This window comes from Penaeus vannamei, chromosome 15, assembly GCF_042767895.1.
Source record: "Penaeus vannamei isolate JL-2024 chromosome 15, ASM4276789v1, whole genome shotgun sequence".
Lineage (NCBI taxonomy): Eukaryota > Metazoa > Arthropoda > Malacostraca > Decapoda > Penaeidae > Penaeus > Penaeus vannamei.
The window spans coordinates 30614516-30632015 of NC_091563.1; the positions used below are offsets into that span (position 1 = coordinate 30614516).

The following is a 17500-nucleotide window of genomic DNA, read 5'->3' on the forward strand; positions in this document are numbered from 1 at the left end:
AGAGAGAGAGAGAGAGAGAGAGAGAGAGAGAGAGAGACATGGGGAGGAAGAGAGAGAGAGAAACGAAGGGAGGGAGGGAGGGAGAGGGAGACGGAGGAGGGAGAGAGAGAGAGAGAGAGAGAGAGAGAGAGAGAGAGAGAGAGAGAGAGAGAGAGAGAGAGAGAGAGAGAGAGAGAGAGAGAGAGAGAGAGAGAGAGAGAGAGACAGAGAGAGACAGAGAGAGACAGAGAAACAGGTCCAACACAAACAGAGAGAGAGACAGACAGAGACAGGTAGGCAGACAGACAGATAGAAAAAGATAGAACTGAAGGAGAGAGAAAAAAATAACATCGAAAAGAACATTTATACGAGCGCTCCCTTAAAACACCCAAAGAACCAGTGATAAATATGGAGAAGATACAAAAAATGCGCAAAATAGTATTTCGCGAAAATGACGATTAGCTGTGGGGCGCAGAGGCTTCATCGGTGATAATTGCATCTCGCTTTTCTCTCTTTTATCATGTATATCTTTTTATCGTGTTATCCCTGATAATTCTATTTGTTTGTTTGTTTCTTTATTTTGGTTTTCTCTTTTGGCCCTCGTTTCACTCTCTAGGTTTTATTTTTCTTTCTTTCTTTCTTTCTTTAAATTTCATTTTCTTCCATAGTCTTTTCTCCCTTTTTCACCATTCATTTTCATTTCTCCTTTCTCCTTTTATTCTGAATATCTCTTTCTTTATACACCTTTTTCATGTCTTCTCATATCAATACACTCATTATATTCTTGTATTCTTGTCTACTTCATCTTCAGGTTTTGTTTTTTATAGTTTATTTTTTTCTCATTCCTTGTATCATTTCAATTTTTTTCTACTTTATCTACACTCGCCATATTTCTATATCTTTTTACAGTCTTAAAAAAACAGCTTACATTTTTTTTATTCTACAAGCGAAATATCGTAAAGGATAAGAAGAATATCAGGACTATTATGTATGCTATTGATATTATGCTATTGACATTATTATCACTCTTATTGTATTTCTTAATTTTCTTTTCCTTCTTTTCTTTTGTTTCTTTTTTAAGGGAGGAGATGGAATTTTGTTCATTCATTTTCATTCTGTAGAGGTTGGACACACAAATAAATTTACATGGTAAATATTTACGTTTTCAAATTGCTGATATAATCTAATTAGTACCACTGAGTTTAATCTGAGAAAATATTTGATGTCTGGTAATTATGATAATGATTGTAGCTCATTGGGATTTACAGACTGATCTTGCATGCATTAATATGTTGAACAGTTGAATAAATTATGTGTTTTGTTCGTGAAGGCATTGCTCTACTCAAGAAAAACATGAATACTGGGTGAAATTTTATTTTCTCAATTTAACATTGATTATTTTATTAATCCATAAGAGCATTGTTTAATACAAAAATATTGCAGTATTCAAAATAACAATCATAAAACAGAACAGTATTAGAACTTTGTTCAGCATTTTAGCATCTATCAATGCATGACTTTCACTTATAGTGAACTGTGGGTCGGGAACCGCAGATTTTCTCTCCTTTGCAAGGCTCGTCACGGCTGTCCGTCAGAAATCATGTTCCACGCTACAAGAAAGGCAATTAATTTTCATCAAATAAAAATTGTCGTAATACTGGAAATGAACCTCAAGTCTACAAAACAGCTGATATGCAAATTTCATAATTCATTCATGTATCTTCCTTTATCATTCGGAACAAAGCATAACTTAAGCCTCACCTGAAAGTGTCCTCGAGAGTGACCTCAAGGGAGGGGGCATTCTCGGGAGAGGTCACCCTGAACTTGAGCCCGTAACCTTCTCCGGGTGTGTCCACCGCAAGGTCCAAAAAGACCGCTTGACCCTGAGAGTAAGGGACGGTGGTGGAGCCCTGCAGCCGCGCACCTGGAGGCCCTCCTTCCAGACTCGCCGTCAGCATCCAGGGGGAGCCTTTGCTGCCCAGGCTGGTGACTCTGGTGCCCTGTGGGAGAGAGGGCATGGCTGGGATACTTGGCTTTAGGTTCGTCTTCTTGCAACAAATGAATGGCAGGTATAAACTGAGACTGAAACTACACAATGACAAAATCGCTGTTTAAACGTCTGGTAATTAAATGAACAACGAGATTAATTCATACACCGGTAGACAAATCCTAGTCCATGAATGCAAGACCCTCCGCCCGAAACAGAATCCGGAAACTCACATCTTCTGCGAACACGGCAACGACCACCGCAAAGGCTTCGTCGGCCATCACTACTTCAGGAGGCTCCAGCACGACCTCCGCGTACGCCGGCCGAAGGAACACCTCTCCTTCGAGAAGCTGGTCTAGCTCCTCCTTCTCCAGTTGCTGCTGGCGAACGCTGTACAGAGGGGCGTCGTGTGCGAGCAGGGCGGCGAACTCCTCATTTGGAGATTGCATTTCCGGGACATCAGGGGGGGCGACGGGGTACTTGACCTTCGGGAAAACAATAAGTTCGAAAAAAATGTGAAAAGAATTTCAACAATTGTTGATACATAAAAATGATAAATATAAACAATGATTTAAGAACTCCAAAATAAAGTACTTTAAATAGAAGAATTGCGAACAATAATACGCAAACAACTATTTTGCAAGTAACTTCGAGAAATGGAACAAAGAGACCAGAGAAAGGAACCCCACATTTACAAACGACAAACAAATCATATTTCAAAAGTAGATTACTTAAACACAACCAAACTAGTTGAAACAGACAGTCACGTATACATACAAACGAACTGACACAAACCCACTTACTTTGAGACTGACGATGTTCGCGCCGCACCCAAGGCTTTGGAAACAGTCGACGACAACCCCGAGACGATTCAACAGGTCGTCATAAGTCAGGGCGTCTCCCCTTATGGCCTGCCCCGCCCCCCGGAGGGAGCTCAGCGGGGCGCCGCTCACCTCCACCTGGAGAGAGTTTCGGAATTTTAGGGTTGCTGTAACTGGTCGTCGGGGATGGTTGTTCGCTGACACGTGTGTGTGTGTGTGTGTGTGTGTGTGTGTGTGTGTGTGTGTGTGTGTGTGTGTGTGTGTGTGTGTGTGTGTGTGTGTGTGTGTGTGTGTGTGTGTGTGTGTGTGTGTGTGTGTGTGTGTGTGTGTGTGTGTGTGTGTGTGTGTGTGTGTGACCTTCCCGGAATTCTTCGTTGATGACGATGATAGGGACAATGACAATCATCAACATCACCATCATCATCGTTATGATGATGATGATGATGCTGATGATAACTGTCATTGTTGTCCTCAAAATCATTCTCTAACCATGAGGATTGTGACGATACTAAATGTTATAATGACAAGGAATACAATATACTACAAAAACAAAACAAGACCAAAGTGTAGTAATAAAAAAAGAAAAAAGAAACTCACCTCAACATTAACAACAGAAGAAGCGTTCCTCCTCCTCCTCTTCCGGCCACTCCCCTCGCCCCTCGAATCCTCCCGGACGATCTCCGTCACCCTCACGTTCTCAGGGGCAACGTTCAGCAGCAGCGCCACGTTCTGCACGACCTCCTCCGCCTCGTAGAAGTCGTCCTCGCTCACCAGGATCCCCAGCGACAGGACGACCACCGGCGAGGTCCTGATGTCGTAGGAGTGGTTGCCTCCGCGGACGACCAGGTGGAGGAACTTCGACTCCCGCGCAAGGTAGTTCGATCCTGCGGCCTGGGGGGTGGGGGGGGGGGGGGGTGATAACGACGGCGAGAAGGAAAAGAAAAAGGAAATATAGATACGAAGAGAAAGGGAAGGAAAGAGGAAAGAAACGAAAAGATAAATAAGAAAATATATCAAAAGAAAGGAATGGAAAAAAGTAAAAAAGTAGAGAGGAAAAGAAAGACAAAACAGAGGGAGGAAGTGTTTTAGTAAGAGGTGAATGGTGAAAAGGAAAAGAAAAATTATAGAAAAGAAAAAGGAAAGAAAAGAAACGAAGAAAAAAAAGAAAAGAAAGGAAAAACAGAAAAAAATTACAAAAAGAAAAGACTGACAAAGACAAAAAAAATTAAGAACAGAATGATCATAAACCAAACCCCCCCTCCCCACCCATCCACTCCGCCCGCCCACCCGCACCCACCCCAAGACCCTCCCCTCACACTCACATCCTGCAGCGTCGGATAGAAGGCCTCCGGGTCGTCGGGATTCTCGGGCAACAGCTGATAAGATCCCGGGTACGTCTCCGGGTCGACGTTGGTGGGAGGGACGAAGGAGCCGTCGACGTAGACGTCAAAACGCTGCGTCATCGGGTAGAAGAGACGCAGGAGGAGGACTTCGCTGGGGTCCGAGTGCAGGAGGTGGAGGCGGAGTTCCTGCAGGAGTGGGAGGAGTTAGGAGGGAGTAGGGGTTGGGTCGCCTTTGCTCTGATTGGTGGAAGGGTATTCTGGCGACATTATCCTGATCGGAGGTTAGATTCACACATACACACACACACACACACACACACACACACATACACACACACACACATATATATATATATATATATATATATATATATATATATGTGTGTGTGTGTGTGTGTGTGTGTGTGTGTGTGTGTGTGTGTGTGTGTGTGTGTGTGTGTGTGTATGTATGTATGTATGTATGTATGTATGTATGTATGTATGTATGTATGTATGTATGTATGTATGTATGTATGTATGTATGTATGTATGTAGGTAGGTAGGTAGGTAGGTATATCCCCAGAAGAAAATAAAAATCCATTACAAAAGAAGCAAGCAAGCAAAAAAGTAATCCCCAAACAGAAATTTAAAAAATCCAGTGCAAAATAAACTAAATCTTGCTCATCCTCCCCCCTTCCCCCTCCTTACCTGCGGCGGAAGTGACGTCATGGCCACCTCGTACACCTGGCCGGAGGCGACGACGGAGTAGAAGGTGGAGAGGCGGCGCTGGCAGGTGTAGCCCAGGCACCATCCGTGGTCCATCGGGCCGTTCACGAGGTCGACGTATCCGCTCGGGCCTGCGACGGGAGGAGAGAGACAGCGGGGGTATTTTAATCTGTTTCTCAAGATAGATGTAGATAAAGACACGTGGATAAATAGATATTGATAGTAATGATAATTTAGTTTTGATTCATTTTTTTATATTGGATTTTCTTTGCTGGGATATGCTATATGTTTCTTTGCTTCTATATTACCCCCCTGTGTGCAAGGAATGGCCTGGGTCGCTATCCACTGGCAGTGCGCGGAATTGAACGTGGGATAAGTAAACAGATAGATGTAACAGAGACACACAAACAGATAGATGTAACAGAGACACACAAACAGATCGATGTAACAGAGACACGTAAACAGATAGATGTAACAGAGACACACAAACAGATAGATGTAACAGAGACACACAAACAGATAGATGTAACAGAGACACACAAACAGATAGATGTAACAGAGACACACAAACAGATAGATGTAACAGAAACACGTAAACAGATAGATGTAACAGAGACACACAAACAGATAGATGTAACAGATACACGTAAACAGATAGATGTAACAGAGACACGTAAACAGATAGATGTAACAGAGACACACAAACAGATAGATGTAACAGAGACACGTAAACAGATAGATGTAACAGAGACACGTAAACAGATAGATGTAACAGAGACACACAAACAGATAGATGTAACAGAGACACACAAACAGATAGATGTAACAGAGACACACAAACAGATAGATGTAACAGAGACACACAAACATATAGATGTAACAGAGACACACAAACAGATAGATGTAACAGAGACACACAAACAGATAGATGTAACAGAGACACACAAACAGATAGATGTAACAGAGACACACAAACAGATAGATGTAACAGAGACACACAAACAGATAGATGTAACAGAGACACACAAACAGATAGATGTAACAGAGACACACAAACAGATAGATGTAACAGAGACACACAAACAGATAGATGTAACAGAGACACACAAACAGATAGATGTAACAGAGACACACAAACAGATAGATGTAACAGAGACACACAAACAGATAGATGTAACAGAGACACACAAACAGATAGATGTAACAGAGACACGTAAACAGATAGATGTAACAGAGACACGTAAACAGATAGATGTAACAGAGACACACAAACAGATAGATGTAACAGAGACACACAAACAGATAGATGTAACAGAGACACACAAACAGATAGATGTAACAGAGACACACAAATAGATAGATGTAACAGAGACACGTAAACAGATAGATGTAACAGAGACACACAAACAGATAGATGTAACAGAGACACACAAACAGATAGATGTAACAGAGACACACAAACAGATAGATGTAACAGAGACACACAAACAGATAGATGTAACAGAGACACACAAACAGATAGATGTAACAGAGACACACAAACAGATAGATGTAACAGAGACACACAAACAGATAGATGTAACAGAGACACACAAACAGATAGATGTAACAGAGACACGTAAACAGATAGATGTAACAGAGACACACAAACAGATAGATGTAACAGAGACACACAAACAGATAGATGTAACAGAGACACACAAACAGATAGATGTAACAGAGACACACAAACAGATAGATGTAACAGAGACACACAAACAGATAGATGTAACAGAGACACACAAACAGATAGATGTAACAGAGACACACAAACAGATAGATGTAACAGAGACACACGAACAGATAGATGTAACAGAGACACACAAACAGATAGATGTAACAGAGACACACAAACAGATAGATGTAACAGAGACACACAAACAGATAGATGTAACAGAGACACGTAAACAGATAGATGTAACAGAGACACGTAAACAGATAGATGTAACAGAGACACACAAACAGATAGATGTAACAGAGACACACAAACAGATAGATGTAACAGAGACACACAAACAGATAGATGTAACAGAGACACACAAATAGATAGATGTAACAGAGACACGTAAACAGATAGATGTAACAGAGACACACAAACAGATAGATGTAACAGAGACACACAAACAGATAGATGTAACAGAGACACACAAACAGATAGATGTAACAGAGACACACAAACAGATAGATGTAACAGAGACACGTAAACAGATAGATGTAACAGAGACACGTAAACAGATAGATGTAACAGAGACACACAAACAGATAGATGTAACAGAGACACACAAACAGATAGATGTAACAGAGACACACAAACAGATAGATGTAACAGAGACACGTAAACAGATAGATGTAACAGAGACACGTAAACAGATAGATGTAACAGAGACACACAAACAGATAGATGTAACAGAGACACACAAACAGATAGATGTAACAGAGACACACAAACAGATAGATGTAACAGAGACACACAAACAGATAGATGTAACAGAGACACGTAAACAGATAGATGTAACAGAGACACGTAAACAGATAGATGTAACAGAGACACACAAACTGATAGATGTAACAGAGACACACAAACAGATAGATGTAACAGAGACACACAAACAGATAGATGTAACAGAGACACACAAATAGATAGATGTAACAGAGACACGTAAACAGATAGATGTAACAGAGACACACAAACAGATAGATGTAACAGAGACACGTAAACAGATAGATGTAACAGAGACACACAAACAGATAGATGTAACAGAGACACGTAAACAGATAGATGTAACAGAGACACACAAACAGATAGATGTAACAGAGACACACAAACAGATAGATGTAACAGAGACACGTAAACAGATAGATGTAACAGAGACACACAAACAGATAGATGTAACAGAGACACGTAAACAGATAGATGTAACAGAGACACACAAACAGATAGATGTAACAGAGACACACAAACAGATAGATGTAACAGAGACACGTAAACAGATAGATGTAACAGAGAAACACAAACAGATAGATATAACAGAGACACACAAACAGATAGATATAACAGAGATACGTAAACAGACAGAGACACGTAAAACGGCTGACATAAACTGAGAGGGACACAGGAATAGACATATGAACAGAGCCTGGGAAACAAAAGGATATAAGCAGACCGAGAACCGAAAACGGGCAGATATAAACATAAATAAAAACAGCCTAAGACAGCCACAGACAGCCAGTGAAGTCAACAGACAGACACAAACAGAGATCCAAACAGCCAGAGAAGTCAACAGACGGCCACAAACAGCCAGAGAAGTCACAGACAGCCACAGACAGAGATCCAAAGAGCCAGAGAAGTCAACAGACATAAACAGACAGCCAGAGAAGTCAACAGACAGACACAAACAGAGATCCAAACAGCCAGAGAAGTCAACAGACGGCCACAAACAGCCAGAGAAGTCACAGACAGCCACAGACAGAGATCCAAAGAGCCAGAGAAGTCAACAGACATAAACAGACAGCCAGAGAAGTCAACAGACAGCCACAGACAGAGATCCAAAGAGCCAGAGAAGTCAACAGACATAAACAGACAGCCAGAGAAGTCAACAGACAGCCACAGACAGAGATCCAAAGAGCCAGAGAAGTCAACAGACATAAACAGACAGCCAGAGAAGTCAACAGACAGACACAAACAGAGATCCAAACAGCCAGAGAAGTCAACAGACGGCCACAAACAGCCAGAGAAGTCACAGACAGCCACAGACAGAGATCCAAAGAGCCAGAGAAGTCAACAGACATAAACAGACAGCCAGAGAAGTCAACAGACAGAGATCCAAAGAGCCAGAGAAGTCAACAGACATAAACAGACAGCCAGAGAAGTCAACAGACAGCCACAGACAGAGATCCAAAGAGCCAGAGAAGTCAACAGACATAAACAGACAGCCAGAGAAGTCAACAGACAGCCACAGACAGAGATCCAAAGAGCCAGAGAAGTCAACAGACATAAACAGACAGCCAGAGAAGTCAATAGACAGCCACAGACAAAGATCCAAAGAGCCAGAGAAGTCAACAGACATAAACAGACAGCCAGAGAAGTCAACAGACAGCCACAGACAGAGATCCAAAGAGCCAAAGAAGTCAACAGACAGCCACAGACAGAGATCCAAAGAGCCAGAAAAGTCAACAGACAGCCACAAACAGCCAGAAAAGTCAACAGACAGCCACAAGCAGCCAGAGAAGTCAACAGACAGCCACAAACAACCACAGAATTCAACAGACAGCCACAAACAGAGATCCAAAGAGCCAGAGAAGTCAACAGACATAAACAGACAGAGATCCAAAGAGCCAGAGAAGTCAACAGACAGCCACAGACAGAGATCCAAAGAGCCAGAGAAGTCAACAGACAGCCACAGACATAGACCCAAAGAGCCAGAGAAGTCAACAGACAGCCACAAACAACCACAGAAGTCAACAGACAGCCACAGACAGAGATCCAAAGAGCCAGAGAAGTCAACAGACAGCCACAGACAGCCAGAGAAGTCAACAGACAGCCACAGACAGAGATCCAAAGAGCCAGAGAAGTCAACAGACAGCCACAAACAGCCAGAGAAGTCAACAGACAGCCACAGACAGAGATCCAAAGAGCCAGAGAAGTCAACAGACAGCCACAAACAACCACAGAAGTCAACAGACAGCCACAGACAGAGATCCAAAGAGCCAGAGAAGTCAACAGACAGCCACAAACAACCACAGAAGTCAACAGACAGCCACAGACAGAGATCCAAAGAGCCAGAGAAGTCAACAGACAGCCACAAACAACCACAGAAGTCAACAGACAGCCGCAGACAGAGATCCAAAGAGCCAGAGAAGTCAACAGACAGCCACAAACAACCACAGAAGTCAACAGACAGCCACAGACAGAGATCCAAAGAGCCAGAGAAGTCAACAGACAGCCACAAACAGCCAGAGAAGTCAACAGACAGCCACAGACAGAGATCCAAAGAGCCAGAGAAGTCAACAGACAGTCGCAGACAGAGATCCAAAGAGCCAGAGAAGTCAACAGACAGCCACAGACAGAGATCCAAAGAGCCAAAGAAGTCAACAGACAGCCGCAGACAGAGATCCAAAGAGCCAGAGAAGTCAACAGACAGCCGCAGACAGAGATCCAAAGAGCCAGAGAAGTCAACAGACAGCCACAGACAGAGATCCAAAGAGCCAAAGAAGTCAACAGACAGCCGCAGACAGAGATCCAAAGAGCCACAGAAGTCAACAGACAGCCGCAGACAGAGATCCAAAGAGCCAGAGAAGTCAACAGACAGCCACAGACAGAGATCCAAAGAGCCAAAGAAGTCAACAGACAGCCGCAGACAGAGATCCAAAGAGCCAGAGAAGTCAACAGACAGCCGCAGACAGAGATCCAAAGAGCCAGAGAAGTCAACAGACAGCCACAGACAGAGATCCAAAGAGCCAAAGAAGTCAACAGACAGCCGCAGACAGAGATCCAAAGAGCCACAGAAGTCAACAGACAGCCGCAGACAGAGACCCAAAGAGCCAGAGCGCCGCAACCGACCCGGATTGGCGACGAGCGCGACGGGCGAGAGGCGTCGAACCAGCGAGTCGGCGTCGAGGCTCTCCAGAACCAGCATCCGGTGACGCAGGCCCGAGCAACGCCACGCCCTCCATGACGTCACGAAGCTGCATGAATCGTCTCTCACGATGCCTAATGGAATGGAAAAGAAAAAATATGTATATAAATGAAAGTTTTGTTCGGACGTATTTTATTATTATTATTTCTTTTCTTTATGTGTATATTTTGTTTCTTTTTTGTGTATGTGATTTTTCATGAACTATTTCTGTAGTGTATCTTTTTTCCCTGCATCTTTTTTGATCGTTCTAAATTAATTATTTCTTTATGTTAATTTTCTGGGAGTGACATTTCACTTTCATATTTTCGCAAACATAACCACCAACAATGAACAGGACCATCTTAGTACCCCCTTCCCTCCAAATACAAACTCTCTCTCTCTCTCTCTCCCTCTCTCTATCTCTCTCTCTCTCCCTCTCCCTCTCCCTTTCCCTCTCTCTCTCCCTCTCTCCCTCTCCCTCTCCCTTTCCCTCTCCCTCTCTTTCTCCCTTTACCTTTCCCTTTGCCTTTCCCTCTCCCTCCCCGTCCCCCTCCTTCTCTCCCTCTCCCTCTCCCTCTCCCTCTCCCTCTCCCTTTCCCTCTCCCTTTCCCTCTCCCTCCCCGTCCCCCTCCCTCTCTCCCTCTCCCTCTCCCTCTCCCTCTCCCTCTCCCTCTCCCTTTCCCTCTCCCTCCCCCTCACTCTCTCCCTCTCCCTCCCCCTCTCTCCCTCTCCCCCTCCCCCTCTCCCTCTCCCTCTCCCTCCTCCCTTTCCCTCTCCTCTCCCTCTCCCTCTCCCTTTCCCTCTCCCTCACCCTCCCCCTCCCCCTCCCCCTCCCCCTCCCCCTTTCCCTCTCCCTCTCCCTTTCCCTCTTCCCTACCCCTCCCCCTACCCCTTTCCCTCTCCGTCTCTCTATCCCTATCCCTCTCCCTTCTCCTTTCCCTTTCCCTCCCCTCCCCCGCCCTCCTCTCCCTCTCCCTCTCACTTTCCCTCTCCCTTTCCCTATCCCTACCCTATCCCTATCCCTATCCCTATCCCTCTCCCTCTCCCTATCCCTCTCTCTCAGCCTATCCCTATCCCTATCCCTCTCTCTCAGCCTATCTATCTATACATCTACCCATCTCTCAAACGCACGCGCAGGTTCTTGCTTTCGAAAGACGTGCACCCACTTCGCTTTTCAAAGATGGCGCACCTTTGTTGGGGAATTTCTCCTCCGCCGGGATCTCGGAGCCGTCGACGCGCTGCCGGAGACTGACGGGGATCCTGTAGTCGCCGACGCCTCTCGCGGGGTCGCCGTCCCACTCGAACTCCGCCTGCGAGGTGGCGGTGGCGTTGGCGGCGCCTGGGGTGGGGGTGGGGTGGGGGGGAGAATGGGGGAGGAAAAGTAGGAGGGAGGAGAGGCAGAGAGAGGGAGGGGGAGGCAGAGGGAGGAAGGGGGGGGGGAAGAAGGAGGGAGGGGGAGGAATGGGAAGGAAAAGAGGGAGGGAGGGGGAGGAAAGGAAGGAGGCAGGGGGAGGGAAAGAGGGAGAAATGGGGGAGTAAGGGATAGGAAAATAGGGAGGCAGGGGGATGAAAAGAGGGAGCGAGGGAGGAAGAGGAAGGAAAAGAGGGAGGGAGGGGGAGGCAAGGGAGGAAAAAAGGGAAGAAGAGGAAGGAAAAGAGGGAGGGAGGGGGATGGGTAGGGGAAAGGGGAAAGGGAGGTAAGAGGAGGGAGAGAACAAAGGAGGAGGGGGGTCGTAAGAAAAAGGTGGAGGAAAGGAAGAGTTGAGAAGAGAGAGAGAGAGAGTTAAAACAAATGAATAAGAGGTAAAAGAAGGCGGAAAGAAAAGAGAAAAAAATCATTGATGGACGGATAAGAGGAGAAAGGAAATAGAGGAAATAAATAAGGAATGAGGAGGGAAAGAGAAAATTACGAATTACGACATTTCTTCCTAATATACGACATGTACAGTCATTTACAATCACCATAAGTTGAACATATTCCATTTTTTTCCATTTATCATATTCATTTTTTTTTCTTTAATTCCTAAACATCAGAACAAATTTTGAATTAAAATCGAGCCTAAAAGTGCTCTCTAATTGCAGAATATCATATACAAATTTACATCCTCGATGAGAGTATCATGAAATCACACAGAATTCCTGAATATAATTAATGATAATAATTTTTATAGTAATCGATAGTAATAATAACAATAACAATAAGAACAAGAATGATAATAATAAGAACTGTAATAATGTAATAATATAACTGTAATGATGATAATAATGATATTGAAATAATGATAATGATAATAATAATAATAATAATAATAATAATAATAATGATAATAATAATAATAATAATAATAATAATAATAATGATAATAATAATAATAATAATAATAATAATAATAATAATAATAATAATAATAATAACAATAATAATAATAATAATAACAATAATAATAATAATGATAATAATAATAATAATAATAATAATAATAATAATAATAATAATAATAATAATAATAATAATAATAATAATAATAATAATAATAATAATAATAATGATAATAACAATTGTACCAACAGTGATAATGATAATAACAAAATAACAATAATAATAATAATGATAATAATAATAATAATGATGATAATAATAATAATAATAATAATGATAATGATAATGATGATGATAATAATAATAATGGTAATACTACTACTACTACTACTAATAATAATAATAATAATAATAATAATAATAATAATAATAATAATAATAATAATAATAATAATAATAATAATAATAATAATAATAATAATAATGATAATAATAATGATAATAATAATGATAATAGTAATGTTAATAATAATAATAATAATAATAATAATAATAATAATAATAAATAATAGAAATAAAAATAATAACAATAATAATGATGATAATAGCATCATTATTATTATCATTATTACCAAAACAATAATAAAAATAATGATAATAATAATAATAATAATAATAATAATAATAATAATAATAATAATAATAATAATGATAATAGTAATAATGATAATAATAATAACCATAATAACAATAATAATAATAATAATAATAATAATAATAATAATAATAATAATAATAATAATAATGATAATAATAATAATAATAATAATAATGATAATGATAATAATAATAATAATAACAATAACAATAACAATAACAAAAATAATAATAAGAATAATAACAATAATATATTAATCATCATTATCATTATTATCATTATTATCATTATTATTATTATAATAAAAAATAATGATAATAATAATAACAATAATAATGATAATAAAAACAAAAAATAATAATAATAAAAACAAAAAAATGACAACAATAATAACAACAAGTAACACCAACACAATAACAATAACATGATATCAGCAACCAACAAAAAAATAATAACCCTTACCAACCCACAGAGATAAACAACACAACAACCATAACCACACCCAGAATTGCTCACAGATCACAACACGCACAACACACACACTGAGGTCCCGAAGGTGCAGTCTTACCCAGCAGAGTGCCGTCCATATCCTGCACTATGACCTTCTTCAGGCCGTCGCAGTCCATGTCCACGCAGTCGGCAGGTTGTACGAGGTCAAGATTTGGTCTACGAGGAGAGAAAGGGGTGAGTGTGGTTGGGGGTTTATGTGGGCTGTGAGGAGGGAAAGGGTTGAGGGTGGTTGGGGGTTTTGTGGGCTGTGAGGAGGGAAAGGGGTGAGTGTGGTTGGGGGTTTATGTGGGCTGTGAGGAGGGCAAGGGGTAAGTGTGGTTGGGGTTTTGGAGCCTGTGAGGAGGGAAAGGGGTGAGTGTGGTTGGGGGTTTATGTGGGCTGTGAGGAGAGAAAGGGGTGAGTGTGGTTGGGGGTTTATGTGGGCTGTGAGGAGGGAGAGGGTTGAGGGTGGTTGGGGGTTTATGTGGGCTGTGAGGAGGGAAATGGTTGAGGGTGGTTGGGGGTTTTGTGGGCTGTGAGGAGAGAAAGGGTTGAGGGTGGTTGGGGGTTTATGTGGGCTGTGAGGAGGGAAAGGGTTGAGGGTGGTTGGGGTTTTGTGGGATGTGAGGAGGGCAAGGGGTAATGGTGGTGGGGGGGTTTGTGGGTTGTGAAGAGGGAAAGGGTTAAATGTGGTGGTTTTTTGTGGGCTGTGAGGAGGGAAAGGGTTGAGGGTGGTGGGGTTTTGTGGGCTGTGAGGAGGGAAAGGGTTAAATGTGGTAGTTTTTTGTGGGTTGTGAGGAGGGAAAGGGTTAAGGGTGGTGTGGGGTTTTGTGGGCTGTGTGGAGTGAAAGGGGTAAGTGTGATGGAGCTTTCGTTGTGGAGTGTTAATCTTGAAACGAGTAAATGAATTAATAAATTAATATAGAATAAAAGTTTATTTTAATGAAGTATCCGCTTGTAGGATATGAAAAAAAATGTCTGTTTCAAAGAAGGAAAAAAAGTGTCTGTTTTGAAAAAATGTATTTTGTCGAAAGCATTTCAATTATTCATTTATTTATTCAACTCATTTTAACTGTTTTGTTATTGCAGTGGAAGATGTAACACTTTCATGATATTTGCATTTATGAGTAAATGTACATTAGTAAATAGCATGAAACTATGAAAAGATATTAAATCATAATATTAAACTAGCGAGCAAATAATGCCAGCGTCCCCGTGTTTATGCATATACGCATGTGTGTGTGTGCCCGTGCGTTCGTGCATACATGAGTGTATGTGTTTGCGTGCGTGTTGTATCTGCCTTTACATCCGTATCTTTACCTGTGTTCGCATTTGTATTTGTATCTACATCCGTTCCTGTATCTCTATACGTATCTGCATCTTCATCTACACCTACACCTACATCTACCGTATATCTATATCTCAAAACTCCCGCGCTCCTGAAGTGTCCACAGCGACTCACTCGTGCAAATACAAGTAGTTCTCGGGCGGCGTGTCCACGAAGGAGAGGCCGCGCACGAACACGGGGTGGATGGCGTCGTTGGAGCCGCGGTTGGTGAGCAGCGCCACGTCCCTCCCGCAGCTCCTGGAGGCGTAGGCGACGAAGGTAACGTTGGTGATGTGTGTAGCGCCGTCGAGGGCAGGGTACTGGGCAGCGCCGTGGAATCCTTTGGGGCCCACTGGGGGGGAGGGGAGGTGGGTTAGGAAGGGTGAAGGAGGAGACGAAGAAGGAAGGAGAGGTGAGAAAGAGTGGGAGAGAAGGAGGAGATGAAAGGTGAAGAATGAGAAGAAGGAAAAGGAGATGAAAAAGAGTAGGAGGGAGGGAGGAGAGGAAGAGTGAAGGAGGAGAAAGAGAAGGAAAGAGAGATGAGAAGTAGTGGGAAGAAGGGTGAAGGATGAGATGGAGAAGGAAGGAGAGAGGAAGAGAAGATAAACAAGGAGAAAAGCCGAAAGAGAAGTGACGTGGATCTATCGCGTGCAAATATTTACAATTTATGATTTAAGTCATTATCAACATTCCAACCATTCCATCACCAAAGGCAATCACGAAGTCAACAAATAAATCTTTAATAAATGACGAAATGAATAAATCATCGAATGAATGAATAAATCAACAAAAAAGAATGAAAGAAAATACATAAGAAAGAAAGAAAGAAGGTACATAAGAAAGAAAGAAAGACGATACATAAGAAAGAAAGAAAGAAGATACATAATTACACAGGTGAATGCATAGATAAATGAATGAATATATAAACAAACAAACAAAAAAACAAGCAAATACACCGCCCGCAGCTCCCCTCAAGGCACTCACAGTTGGGCTTCGAGATGAACGAGGCGAAGAGGACGCCCGCGTGGCCGCCCACCGCCCCAGGGGACCAAAGGACGCCCGAAAAGAAGTCATAGACGGCAGAGCGGGCGGCTTGGACCTGACAGCTGTGGGAGGGAGACGCGCCCACGAAAATACTGTCGCGGGCGGTGGCTGTCTTCGGGTAACGGCGGTGCGAGAGGGCGGGCGGGCCGTACACCAGCTGGTTCACGCCCACTTGGTTGTCCACGGATATCACCTGGGCGGAAGGGAGGAGGTCGTGATTTGGTGTTGTTTTGTTTTATCTAATTATTTTTTTCTTTTTTCTTTTTTTTTTCTTTTCCTTTCGTCCCTATTCTCTTGTTTCTTGGTTCTATTTTATTTCGTTCTTTCTCTTTCTTTCATTTCGGGTTCCTGTTTTTTTATTCTATCTTTCTTTCCCAATCTTCATTATGGACTGGGCAATATGACTTTACAGTACGGTAGAAAAAAAAACTATCCTTAACTTAGCTAGAACTTAGGAATCACAACCTTACTTTCTCTTTATTTTTTTATTCTCAGCCACACACACACACGCGCACAAACAAGCAAACACACACACACACCAATAAACAAACATACATACACAAACACTCCACCCCCACCCTCACCTATCCCCACCCTCCCCTCCTCATCCCCACCCCTACCCCTTCCTTCACCCTAACCCCCTCCTCACCCCCTCCCCTACCCCCCCACCCGCACCCCAACACCCACCTCCTGCAGGACGATGCTGGCGTAATGCTGCATGTAGAAGGCCGCGTCCTGCGCCCTCCACACCGAGAACCCTCTGACGCGCCGGCACTCCTCGGGCGGCCCCTCGCGTCCCGGTCTCCACAGCTGAAGGGGGGGAGGGAGGGAGGGAGGGAGGGATGAGTAGGGGGTATGGGGAGGGAGGGAGGGAGGGAAGGAAGGGTGAGTAGGGGGTATCGGGAGGGAGGGAGGGAGGGGTGAGTAGGAGGAATGGGGAGGGAGGAAGGAGGGTAGGGGGGAAAAGGGAGGGAAGAAAGGATGGGGGTAGGGGGAAGGAAAAGGGAGGGAGGGAGAAAGGATGAAGAGGTAGGGGGAAAAGGGAGGGAAGGAAGGATGGGGGGAGGGGGCAGGGATGAGTAGGGGGTATGGGGAAACAGGGAGGGAGGGAGAGAAGGAGGGGTAGGCGGAAAAGGGAAGGGAGGGATGAGTAGGGGGCATGGGGAGGGAAGT

At 42.9% G+C, this 17500-nt stretch overlaps 2 protein-coding genes across 2 annotated transcripts in view; one reads left to right on the plus strand and one right to left on the minus strand.

Moving 5' to 3' along the window:
- Positions 1-1343: 1343 nt before the first annotated feature.
- Positions 1344-17500, minus strand: part of LOC113806112 (fibrocystin-L) — a 63530-nt gene continuing 47373 nt past the window's right edge. Inside the window, exons 65-77 of the mRNA XM_070130613.1 lie at positions 17015-17137; positions 16268-16520; positions 15419-15635; positions 14036-14133; positions 11679-11828; positions 10435-10584; positions 4818-4966; positions 4110-4316; positions 3385-3678; positions 2770-2925; positions 2200-2451; positions 1741-1979; positions 1344-1589 (exon numbers count right to left, since the gene is read on the minus strand). Of these exons, the coding sequence (XP_069986714.1) occupies positions 1571-1589; positions 1741-1979; positions 2200-2451; positions 2770-2925; positions 3385-3678; positions 4110-4316; positions 4818-4966; positions 10435-10584; positions 11679-11828; positions 14036-14133; positions 15419-15635; positions 16268-16520; positions 17015-17137 (2307 nt within the window). The 3' untranslated portion in view covers positions 1344-1570. The remainder of the gene's footprint in view (positions 1590-1740; positions 1980-2199; positions 2452-2769; positions 2926-3384; positions 3679-4109; positions 4317-4817; positions 4967-10434; positions 10585-11678; positions 11829-14035; positions 14134-15418; positions 15636-16267; positions 16521-17014; positions 17138-17500) is intronic.
- LOC138864231 (splicing regulatory glutamine/lysine-rich protein 1-like) lies at positions 8001-9731 on the plus strand (the record flags this gene model as incomplete). Its single annotated transcript, XM_070130880.1, has 5 exons — positions 8001-8364; positions 8968-9103; positions 9142-9217; positions 9282-9335; positions 9684-9731. Coding segments are annotated over exons 1-5 (678 nt in total), but the record flags the coding sequence as incomplete, so codon positions are not given.